The sequence below is a fragment of the Oncorhynchus clarkii genome, chromosome 1, assembly GCF_045791955.1.
Source record: "Oncorhynchus clarkii lewisi isolate Uvic-CL-2024 chromosome 1, UVic_Ocla_1.0, whole genome shotgun sequence".
NCBI lineage: Eukaryota > Metazoa > Chordata > Actinopteri > Salmoniformes > Salmonidae > Oncorhynchus > Oncorhynchus clarkii.
Genome location: NC_092147.1, coordinates 77765573 through 77778725, shown reverse-complemented (window position 1 = coordinate 77778725; position 13153 = coordinate 77765573). Strand labels below are relative to the sequence as shown.

Below are 13153 nucleotides of genomic sequence, written 5' to 3'. Positions count from 1 at the left end.
AAAGTAGAGATCATAACCGACTTGCCAAAACTACAGTTTAACAAGACATTTTGAGTGGTTGAAAAACGAGTTTTAAAGACTCCAACGCATGTAAACTTCTGACTTCAACTGTATCTTCTACACGGTTGCACAGGCTGTGTTAACCCACTTCAGCAGCACACTATCCCAGAGGCAGTGTATTTTTAGCCTAGCAACACAAAGTCTAGTTTTAGTGGTTGTTAAGCAAAGAGGTGGGTGGTACAGCACAACTCTCTCCATCTTGTCCCCACTTCACACTGTCCTGTGGCACATCTGCACAGGGATAGGAGTGAAAAACAATTACTATGCCATGCCTCTGTGATAAGGGCTGATTATTTAAATGAAATAATAACAGGCAAAAACATATATAATGCAAACGTTGACGGGAAGATGTTTTTCATTTGCGCAGCATGCATGTTTTAGCCATGTGTTTCTCCTATGACTACAACTCTGCTGGCCCTCAGACAGACACTAGTCAGAGCACCATTGTCCAGTGCTTGCTGACTGTTGGTGTTCAGATGGACTTCACTTCTGGAGGGATTTGCTGAGCTCATCAGGCTAACACTGGCCTGTCCCAGTCTGGTCAAGGACTGTCTGACTGTAGCAGAGCACAGGGCCTAGAATTGGGAGTGGGGAAGACTGCTGAGACTGCAATGAGCATATTTTTTGGTGGAGCTTACTGATGGTGGTGGGTACTGGTTACTAGAGTGGAGAGGCTTTTAGATTTGGTGTGTAAACTATTTGCAATTGTATGTTTTTATGTTGTAATTAGTCATACTCTGCTTTTATCTGTATGACATGTCAAATGTAATGTTGCTGAGAAATATTTATAGTTTACCAGGAAAGTTTAGAAAATGCTGTGTGATGTTATTGTATTGTCCTACAATACAATAAAACATACAAAAATATATTTGGTGTTGTTGGACAAATTGTAAGACATTTGTCTAACTTTCTGTTTTATAGGTGCTCTGAAAGCCATCTCATTGAGTTTAATGAGCCCTCTCAGTTTTTTCCATTTGCCAACAATGTAGAATTAAGCTTTTTAACAAATATGTTGGAGTAGTAACATTTAATCACCAGGAGGTGGTACTACAAACAAGCTTTACAAATTCACACAACTTGTCTGAAACATTAGGGGGAGATGACTTAATCTCTGATTAGTAAGAATCTCTATAACCAAAGCCATATCAGCATTGAAACTTACAATATACTTTTAAGGTGTTGAGATTAAAGACCAATGTTAGGATGTAGTGGGAAAAGCTATGTACATATGCTTAACACACCATTGACTGATTGTATGTACAAACATCTGATAATTTTCCTAAACACGTCATGTCCTCTGTGTCCACAGGGCTTCATGTGAAGCGGCCGATGTGTGACAGTTGAAGGGTCAGGATGACGTCCGTAGCCGCCGATTTCGACCACATGGAGATCCAGCAGCAGCAGTATAGTAGCGACACAGTCAACAACCGCTGGGATGTTGACGAGTGGGACAACGAGAACAGCTCGGCCAGGCTGTTTGAACGCTCCCGCATCAAGGCCTTGGCAGGTAGGAACCAGAACTACAACACTACTGGATCCGAGGACCGTCTTACACATGGATATACTGTTTACATTGTCCTTTCCAGCACTGTTCCAGCAACTACTGTGAATACATAACCAGACAAATTTAGTACAGATTGGCTCGGCTCAGTAAGGTTCTACTCAGTAGTGTGAAAAGCAACTCTGTCCCCTCTTCCAATCCTACTGTCTGGTCATAAACATACTAAACACTAGGGGACAGCACAGGCCCCAACTGGCACCGCACAAGCTGCTTCTATTCCATAAATGGGTTACAAATGTTAGATATACAGTATGCTACTTTATCACGGGGTCAGGCTGGACTACGGCTATCCTTTGGCTACTGTTGAACCAATCTGATGAAGTTGCTGTGCAATATAGGATTAAGCTGTATTCCTGCTTGTTAATTGGGATCGTTACTCTTTAATGTCATTGTGGTGAGTGTGACCACTGCTTCTTTGAGGATTGGTGGACAGAGTTACAGAATAGCTGTTGGGGAGGAATTAGCTCCGGGTTCAAGTTCTCGATCTCTGATCTGTGATGTAGAGAAAATAAATATAATATCATACAGGAAGTGGCCAAAGCCCTGTGTTGGAGATAAATTATACACCGATGAAGCGTTGTAGTGGCCAGGCCTTTATGGTCTGGCCACTCGACCATAAAGGCCTGATAGGTGGAGTGCTGCAGAGATGGTTGTCCTTCTGGAAGATTCTCCCATCTCCACAGAGGAACTCTAGAGCTCTCAGTGACCATCGGGTTCTTGGTCACCTCCCTAACCAAGGCCCTTCTCCACCGATTGCTCAGTTTGCCTGGGAGGCCAGCTCTAGGAAGAGTCTGTGGTTCCCAACTTCCATTTAAGAATGATGGAGGCCACTGTGTTAGGGACCTTCAATGCTGCAGAATTTTTTTTAAGTACCCTTCCCAAGATCTATGCCTCGGCGCTCTACGGACAATTCCTTCTACCTCATGACTGTGGGACCTTACATAGACAGGTGTGTGCCTTTCTAAATCATGTCCAATTAATTAAATTTATGGCAGGTGTGGTAAAATCAAGTTGTAGGACATTCTCAAGGATGATCAATTGAAACCGGATGCACCGGAGCTCAATTTCAAGTCTCATGGCAAAGGGTACGAATACTTATGTGCAGTTGGAGTCATTAATACTTGTTTTTCAACCACTCCACAAATGTCATGTTAACAAACTATAGTTTTGGCAAGTGTCTTAGGATATCTACGTTGTACATTACAAGTCATTTTTCCAACAATTGTTTACAGACAGTGAATTATAAGTGAAATAAACTATCACAAATCCAGTGGGGCTAAGTTGACTGCCTTTAAACAGCTTGGAAAATTCCAGAAAATGATGTCATGGCTTTAAAAGCTTCTGTTAGGCTAATTGACATCATTTGAGTTAATTGTACCTGTGGATGTATTTCAAGACATACCTTCAAACCCAGTTCCTCTTTTTGCTTGACATCATGGGGAAATCAAAAGAAATCAGCCAGGACCTCAACATTATTACTTTTTAGACCTCCAAGTCTGGTTCATCCTTGGGAACAATTTCCAAATGCCTGAAGGTACCACGTTCATCTGTACAAACAATAGTACGCAAGTTTAAACACCATGGGACCACGCAGCCGTCATACCGCTCAGGAAGGAGACGCCTTCTGTCTCCTAGAGATGAACGTACTTTGGTGTGAAAAGTGCAGATCAATCCCAGAACAACAGCAAAGAACATTGTGAAGATGCTGGAGGAAATTGGTACAAAAGTATCTATATCCACAGTAAAACGAGTCCTATATCGACATAACCTGAAAGGACGCTCAGCAAGGAGGAAGCCACTGCTCCAAAACCGCCATTAAAAAAGCCAGACTACGGTTTGCAACTGCACATGGGGACAACGATCATACTTTTTGGAGAATGTCCTCTGGTCTGAAGAAACAAAAATTGAACTGTTTGGCCATAATGACCATTATGTTTGGAGGAAAAGGAGGCTTGCAAGCCAAAGATCACCATCCCAACCGTGAAGCACGGGGGTGGCAGCATCATGTTGTGGGGGTGCGTTTCTGCAGGAGGGACTGGTGCACTTAACAAAATAGATGGCGCCATGAGGATGGAACATTATGTAGACATATTGAAGCAATATCTCAAGACAGTCAGGAAGTTAAAGCTTGGTTGCAAATGGGTTTTCCAAATGGATAATGACCCCAAGCATACGTCCAGAATTGTGGCAAAATAGCTTAAGGACGACAACAATCAAGGTATTGGAGTGGCCATCACAAAGCCCTGATCTCAATCCTATAGACAATTTGTGGGCAGAACTGAAAAAGCGTGCACGAGCAAGGAGGCCTACAAACCTGACTCGGTTACACCAGCTCTGTGTCAGGAGGAATGGGCCAAAATTCACCGAACTTACTGTGGGAAGCTTGTGGAAAGCTACCTGAAACGTTTGACCCAGTTAAACAACTTAAAGGCAATGCTACCAAATACTAAATAAGTGCATGTAAACTTCTGACCCACTGGGAATGTGATGAAAGAAATCAAATCTGAAATGAATCATTCTCTACTATTATTCGGTCATTTCACTTTCTTTAAAATAAAGTGGTGATCATAACTGACCTAAGATGAGGAATTTTTACTCTGATTATATGTCAGGAATTGTGAAACTGAGTTTAAATGTATTTGGCTAAGGTGTATGTAAACTTCCAACTTCAACTGTAAATAAGATATTTCTGTTTTTTACTTTTTAATTCATTCGCAAACATTTCTACACTTTTTGTCACTGTCATTATGGGGTGTTGTGTGTAGATTGAGAAACATTTATTTAATCCGTTTTAGAATGAGCCTGTAACGTAACAATGTGCAAAAAGTGAAAGGGTCTGAATACTGTCCCTGCTGAGATGTTCTACACTTGCCACCCAGTAGCTGCAGACTTGTTTTTGGGGTTCCATGTTTTCTAGGCCAATATGCTAGTGTTCCACTTAATTAAATAATTCACCTTCCTCTTAAATATGCAGGAGGTGGTGGGGACTGCAGCACCACAATATGGGTCCTCCGGCTCTTCGTCTGTTGGCATTGTTGTAGGTATTTTGTTCATGATAATGGCTGTCTTGTTATTGGGCCATATGTCCATATCCTTTTCTCTTATCCCCATGGATAAGCTTCTGTCACTGTCTGAGTTGTCTTTTGTAGACTATATAGAATAATGTATAGCATCATTTGTATTGTTAGGTCTGAAGTGTGTTGTTAATATCATCGTTTATCATGTTACGTAAGGTGTTTTGGTCATATTTCTGTCCCCCGTGTTGGGGGGTAGTATTGCTGTCCCCCGTGTTCCAATTAAGCTGATCATCTGATATAAATGATTCATGTAATCGATACCAGCCGGATGCTTACTGCAGTAAAACCCCTTTCTCTCTGCTCAACCCTCTCTCTCTCCCCCGCCCCCTCTGTGCATTTGTTGGTCAGATGTGAGTTTAGCATTGCAATGGCATTCTGCTCCTTTGGCGTCACTTGGAGGTGACATCACTCACACGTGCATGCCCCTTTTTTCATCAGTTAAGCAGCCAGGCACTGGTTCTGCCTATGTCCGCAGTTTTAAATGGAATTTTGACATTGAACCGTGGCCACCTAAATTGTTAGTTGTAGAGAGCTCACCAGTGTGGTGAAAACATCTATTTTATTGGCATTCTGAAGGGTAATTAACTTAAATGTATTCCACATCACCTCAAATGTTGCCAACAAGTTCCAGTCAAGGTTAGATGTACAGTACATAGAGCACCCACCACCATTCTAAAACCATGCTGTTCAAGGATACAGGAGGACTTTGGTGCCAGGTCTTGTGCTTGAACAGACTAACATGTCTGTATAAACCAACCAAATCTATGGTGTAAACTGATGCCTCTTCCTGATGCCAGGCTAGTTTTCTCCTGAAGAGTTCGTATGACCAGGTGTGGTTCACCTCCACACGGTGTTCATATGATAGGGAAATCTAACACCACTTTGGGCCAACTCGACTGGTCCCCTTGGAAACAGATCTTTATCTCCTTAACCTATAGTGCTCTATAGTGTATGACATTTCAGTAAAAACCTTGTTTGTGTGGGCTTTCTTTCATACAATGCATGTTTTCATTGCTTACTAATAAATAAATAGGTTGGCTAATTTCTCAACAGCAGTCGACAAAGTTTTATTCTGGCTCCGAGGCTTTTAATGCACTAATGTTGTGTCAAATGGACAATGCTCCAATCCTCTCCAACCTGGCATGGTATAATTTGATATGGAATATTTTCTTAAATTGTCTAATCAGGCCCGGTCCTGGCTGGAATGCTTCCCTACACTAGACCAACACAATTGCCACCCTCCTATCCCCGTAGAATAGTAGCCTAGTCTATACAGTGTCACCCGCAATCCACTTTAACAGAAAATGGTTGGCTACCACATGGGAATTCATTAACCTCTCTGGGGTAGGCGGGACTCTGGCGTCCCACATGGCCAATAACCAGGGAAAATGCAGAGCGCCAAATTCAAATACATTTCTATGAAAATCAAACTTTCATTAAATTACACATGCAAGATAGCAAATTAAAGCTACACTCGTTGTGAATCCAGCCAACATGTCAGATTTCAAAAAGGCTTTTCAGGAAAAAGCATAAGATACTATTATCTGATGATAGCACAACGGTGAACAATGATAGTAGCATATTTCAACCCTGCAGGCGCGACACCAAAACGCAGAAATAAAATATAAATCATGCCTTACCTTAGACAAGCTTCTTTTGTTGGCACTCCTATATGTCCTATAAACATCACAAATGGTCCTTTTTTTCAATTAATTCCGTCTATATATATATATATATATATATATATACAAAATGTCAATTTATTTGGTGTGTTTGATCCAGAAAAACACCGCTTCCAACTTACGCAACATCGCTACAAAATATCTCAAGTTACCTGTAAACTTTGCCTAAACATTTCAAACTACTTTTGTAATACAACTTTAGGTATTTCTAAACGTATATAATCGATCAAATTGAAGACGGGATGATCTGTGTTCAATACAGGAGCAAAACAAACTGACGCTACTTTTCTGGTTACGCGCCTCTATCAAAAGGTACACATGAAGTGACGTTCATTCTGCGCTATGGTACTTCTTCATTACACAAAGGAAAAACCTCAACCAATTTCTACAAACTGGTGACATCCAGTGGAAGCGGTAGGAACTGCAGGAAAGTCGATTAGAATTCTGGATTCCCCATGAAAACATATTGAAAAGGCTTTTAAAAAGAAATCTATGGTTTGTTCTCGGGGTTTCGCCTGCTAAATAAGTTCTGTTATACAGTCATGATTCAAACAGTTTTATAAACTTCAGTGTTTTCTATCCAATACTAATAATAATATGCATATATTAGGATCTGGGACAGAGTAAGAGGCAGTTCAGTTTGGGCATGCTATTTATCCAAAAGTGAAAATGCTGCCCCCTACCCCAAACAGGTTTTAAGGATAAATATTTGCTTGTGTTTGATATACGCTGGTGGCTTTGATTACGCGTGTGCGTGCTGATTCTCTCGATAGGCCTATGTCCTTTCAGAAAATGTTCTAAAGTAGCCTGTCTGAATTTATTCTGGTAAAAGGCCTGTTTTTCATTAGCTTTGGTTACCTTATCTCATTACGGTGTCCTCTCTTTGAAGAACATATTCCACTGCCATTGAATGACCATAGCTGCAGGGTTTGGGACACTTTGCAAATATTTCGGAAAAAGTGGGTGAAAACCCATTGGATTTCATTGGTTTGTGCGTCAAGAGGATCTTTAAAAAAAAAAAAAAAGCCAACATACAAGGGCAAGGTAGGCAAATCTTTTTATTTTGACTCCGTTAATGTTGTCAGTACAAAAATGCGACCGATCCCCTCCAATCTGGCAATTCTTAATTTGTTGATTTAATATTTATAAGTAATATGTATAATAATGACATGTCATGAGAATAACGAAGTGTAATGGCTTGTTTCAAATAGGTTGTTATTAAGAAGCATATCCATGTGTACAAACAATTGTGACTTCCCCTTTTTTTTGGCCTACCAGCCTGTGTACATTCGCCTGGCCAATTACCATAACCTCAAATTCCAAGACCTAGTATGAGCATACAGCCAAGAGGTTTGTGTGTGTATATGTGAATGTCTGTGAGGGGGTAAATAATGTCATGAAGAATCTTTGCAGCCTGGGACACAACCCCCTGCATTTGCTTGTTTCCAGTCAGTGTGTTTGTTTACACACTTCCCATTTGTGTATATTGACCCATTTGGAACCTTGGCAGTATCCCTGCTGTTTCTGGAAATGTGGTTCTACTTCACCCTGAAGGGTCCAGGAATAACCAGCGCTGAGGTCACAGGAGTGGCTGCAGAGAGGAGCTCTTAAAAACGATCGCCACATTCTGCAAGGCCGGCCCAGCCGAGACGTGTGAATAATTCAAACCAGCCGTGACAGCGCCTCATCTGAAATACTCTTTATTCTGCGGAGCATCCACCCCGTGCCCCCTAACATTCTCTGCATTCCAACATTTACACATTAAAACAGGAAGCCACCAGGTCAGTCTCCCCAGGTCTGAGGGGGGTATCATTTCCCAAATATATGAGAATGTCTGAAGTGGACTGTCTCTGGCTCTTTTTTTTAAAGATGTTCATCAATCTCGCTGGTAGGAACTGAACTCATAAGAATGTCATTCTAATTTGACAGGGATGAAGCAGAGTACTCTTGTGAAATTCTCCACGATGGCTTTACAGGTTTGTGTCCGTAACGCGTCAGTGAGGAGCCCAGTGAAGACCATTCCAGCAGGGCCAGGTGTCTTGGCAACCTGCAGGCTTCATACCATCTGGACCTGTCATAGCTGTCCCCATTTAGCTACTAAAATATATTGTTTGGCCTATGGAGAGTAGGGCTGGGAATTGCCAGGACCTCACGTTACAATATTATAGTGATACTTAGGTGCAGATATTGCGACTCTCACGATTTTATAAATGTATTGCTATTCGATACTGTGATTTGATTTTTTTTTTTGTTTTGTGATTTGCTGTTACAAGCATATTGCTCACTCTGTCTGCTGCAGAGAGACTAGAGCATGAGAACGTGTTTTGATCCTTCACGGAAATAAAAGTTGCTGAAAACATGTTGGCTCACTATTTAAAAATAAAACGGAGAACAGTTTTGGTGCAGGTACAGCAAACTAACACTAGCGAAAGCTACCTAGCAAAAGAAAAAAGGTACTTTGAGTCAAAGTATCTATATAATATTGTCCAAAATAATATTGTGATAGGCAACTATATTTCCCCCCCATCACTAATGCAGAGTGCCTGTATTTTTGAGTTTCTTGTACTGCTATCTGGTGTACAAGCTTTAGGGTAATCAGAAAAGCAAAAGGAGGGCTCTTATCAACTAACACCTTGGTTCATGTCCTTTTTAATGACGCATAATGAGTTTGTCGCAGCTTGTATGCCATTTGTTTCCCCTTTTGTCCTTGTGGATCACAGTACAATGGCTGGAGAGGCATGACTGTAGGGTAGCACATACCAGAGACAGTGGCTGTCAAGTGATATTTCACTGGTTCACTCTCCTGGCTGGAGGCTTATGACGAAAACCATATGGACCCCCACCCCCATCCTCCTCCCTTTCTCAATAGAACAGAGGGGGGAAACTGAATCTTAAACCACAGGATGTTCTTTGACGCATTCAGAACATCCTCATGGGACATTGTTATAAGTAGTGAGCAGGGCCAGACTTAGTGATTTGGCAGAGGCCAGTCTGAGACCCTCCAGTCGCACCCTTCTTAAAAATGTGTCTATGGGATTTATAGTGAAGACATGTTATTTAACTGTAAAAATGTTTTACCTTTTAATCTGCCATGAACACAACCAGTCATGTTTTCATCAAATTTGTCAAACATTCACTTCAGTAAAGTAGGTTACCTTTGCACGTTGATTAAAAATAATTCCAGCATCTGAACAGTTCACTGTGCATCCGCCAACTTTCCTTCAATTCGCAAGTGGGTGAAACGATCTCACAGACAAGCATCCGAGCGAACCGCGCCCCTCGGTCTTACTATATTTAGCCCATGTATCTGATGCTGTCTGGACAAAAATAGTATGACAAGCCAATTTTTTTGTCCAGACAGCATCAGCTACGTGGCCTACATGTACATGTCCTCTGCCTCTACGACATTGGCATATTATCAGCAGCACCTGTCTTTATTACTAAAATGCATATTGTATCCCTCGAGTAAGTGCCCAGGACTGGGTTTCTATCAAGCTAACAGGGGTGGCAGGTAGCCTAGCGATTTAAGAGCATTGGGCCAGTAACCGAATGGTCGCTGGTTCAAATCTCAAACGACTAGGTGAAAGATCTATGTGCCTGTGAGCAAGCCACTTAACCCAAATTGCTCGTAAGTCGCTCTGGATAAGAGCGTCTCCTAAATGACTCAAATGTAACAAAGTATGGAATTGTTTTAAGTTGGTCATACCAAGGGTAATTTGGCTATTTGGATTTAGAATTTTAGTACCCTCGAAAATACACTTATTTTTATACATTTGATAAAACATTGCATTTGGCCAAATCAAATTTATTTATATAGCCCTTCGTACATCAGCTGATATCTCAAAGTGCTGTACAGAAACCCAGCCTAAAACCCCAAACAGCAAGCAATGCAGGTGTAGAAGCACGGTGGCTAGGAAAAACTCCAGAGAAAGGCCAAAACCTAGAGCGGAACCTGGCTATGAGGGGTGGCCAGTCCTCTTCTAGCTGTGCCGGGTGGAGATTATAACAGAACATGGCCAAGATGTTTAAATGTTCATAGATGACCAGCAGGGTCCAATAATAATAATCACAGTAGTTGTCGAGGGTGCAACAAGTCAGCACCTCAGGAGTAAATGTCAGTTGGCTTTTCATAGCCGATCCTTGAGAGTATCTCTACCGCTCCTGCTGTCTCTAGAGAGTTGAAAACAGCAGGTCTGAGACGGGTAGCATGTCCGGTGACTCAAATGTTTATTTTTATTATGCCTAGCTTGATGTGAGTTTTGATGCAATTTCCTCTTCTCCCTAATGGTAAGTCCACCAGTGGTAGTGAGCCATTGCGTTTGAATGCATTAATTAGATGATATAGGAACGGTTTCAGAGGAAGGTTATGGTATTTTAAATTATGGAGTATTTAAGTTAAACAGTGGAGAGGGATGTTTTACTGAATGAATAGTGTGTTTGTGTGGAACAGAGGCTCTCCAAAAGGGATTCGTGAGGAGGCCTTGTGATTTGTGCTCCGACCACGCAGGAAATTGGGGCAGCTCGTATAGAGGAGTTTTTCATTCGGTCCATACTGTTTTCCCTTCACATGCAGCTTTCTTTCACTTCAGTATTGACTAAAAAACCACCACCTATCACTGCTCATGTTTACCTCGCTCATTCAACTATCCCCATACATTTACCCAGCGGCGTAACTTTGGTTGTGGTCCTAAAGCACATCGTGCCTCGTTTTGGTTGTGGTCCTAAAGCACACCGTGCCTCGTTTTGGTTGTGGTCCTAAAGCACACCGTGCCTCGTTTTGGTTGTGGTCCTAAAGCACACCGTGCCTCGTTTTGGTTGTGGTCCTAAAGCACACCGTGCCTCGTTTTGGTTGTGGTCCTAAAGCACACCGTGCCTCGTTTTGGTTGTGGTCCTAAAGCACACCGTGCCTCGTTTTGGTTGTGGTCCTAAAGCACACCGTGCCTCGTTTTGGTTGTGGTCCTAAAGCACACCGTGCCTCGTTTTGTATCACAGTCCATTGATAACTGGGTTGGACTGGGTGGGACAAAAATGCAATTTCAGAATGTGGGGGGGACATGTCGTCCCCAGTGAAAGTTGGGGCCCCTAAATTTACCTCACACACTCATTCCTCGCAGCACAGAGATACACCACTAACCCAACTTTCAATACACATAATAATATCCATTTAGTTGCCTGGTTACCCAAAGTTGAATTGAATTCTACGTTGGGCAGAAATGATCTTCTTGAATCAGGAAAGTTTCCTCTACAAGCCATAATGTTAATATTTGAACATACTTTAACGGTTGTCTGTGCGGTTGGTCCTTTTGGTGGTAGGAATGTGAGACCATATATCTACAGGAAAGTACAATTGCATCAACTTTTCAAACCACTGGTTGTGAGTTCAGATTTGTATCACCTGAAGCATGCACAGAACCATGTAAACCCGTGCAAGAGCTCGTCATGCGTCTCCTGCATGTATTTTCATCTTGTGTGCATTCTTCAGGTGACACATCTGAACTCACAACCAGTGGTTTGAAAAGTTGATGCAATTGTACTTTCCTGTGGATATATTGTCTCTCATTCCTACCACCAAAAGGATCAACCGCACAGAACTGGTAAAGTACTTCAAATAGGATTTTATTCAACATTCTGGCTTGTAGAGGTCATCAGGAAACTTTCTTGATCCAAACGCAACATTTCTGCACTTAGGTGAATTCGATGCAATTCATCATTGGGTAACCAGGCAAGCATTTAGCAGATACGTATCTGACCTAGTCATACATTTTACATATGGGTGGTCACGGGATTCGAAACCACCTATCAAGGCTTTTGCAAGCGCCTTTCTCCGCCTACTTAGCTACAGATTTCTCATGTATTCCCTCTGGTCCCAAAGAACAACAGGTAGGCATACATAATAACACAGACCTGTGAAGAGATGATTTCTAGAGAAGTGATACGACAGAAGATCAGTCACTAGGGCAAAGCCATGTCAGACTGACTGGGCCCTAACCTGGGACTGTTTTTGGTGTATGTTAGGCTGACTGCCGTGTGAAAACCTGCAGCGGTGTTTAGATATATTACAGTATAAATAGCCAGGAGTAATGGGCCAGCTAGGGGGAATTTGCATGAGCTTTGGGGAGTAGAAGCCTTTTTGTTCCCCCCCAAAGCCATGCCTTCCATTTTAAAACTGATGATGAAATCTCATACCATAAAATGCCTGGAAGTCAAGAAAGACCAGCTTTGAAATATATTTAAGGGGGGCTTTGCATGAAGGGGTTTCAGATGGGTGGGAGCATTGTGCTGTTGGACTAGTCTAACAACTATAGATGTCCATTGTCAGGAAGAGCCAAGCAAATGGAGATGTATTGTTTTTTTTTTTTTTATCAATAAGTCTCAATTGTGTGCAATAACCCCTCACTTCAAGTGGTGGGTCAGGTGGACTACATGGCCAAATAATGGAGAGGAAAGGACTGGAGAGACCTGTTCACTGTCTAGGATATTATTACACAGAGCTAATTCTTCCGGTTTTGTATGGCCGTTCAAACGTTTTAGTGAGGCCCACACACTCGTGTGAGGAGGGGGAGGCGCTTTACCGTGAACTCTAACAGGACGTGTTGGCAGGACACAGCCAGGAAGTAATTTTTTTTGCATGTGTATCTATGATTCAATGAAATATGGGATGTTTTGTCTCTATATTACGAATGTGCTTAGAAATGGGGAAGGTCTCGGCCAAGTCTCCCCCTTTCCATTTGGTACAGCCCTCTGCTCCTCTTTCCCTCCCACTCCCCCTTATG

At 42.1% G+C, this 13153-nt stretch overlaps 1 protein-coding gene across 1 annotated transcript in view; it reads left to right on the top strand.

Moving 5' to 3' along the window:
* Positions 1–13153, top strand: part of LOC139412798 (spectrin beta chain, non-erythrocytic 1-like) — a 128447-nt gene that overhangs the window by 31520 nt on the left and 83774 nt on the right. Inside the window, exon 2 of the mRNA XM_071159530.1 lies at positions 1370–1567. Within this exon, the coding sequence (XP_071015631.1) occupies positions 1414–1567 (154 nt within the window). The 5' untranslated portion in view covers positions 1370–1413. The remainder of the gene's footprint in view (positions 1–1369; positions 1568–13153) is intronic.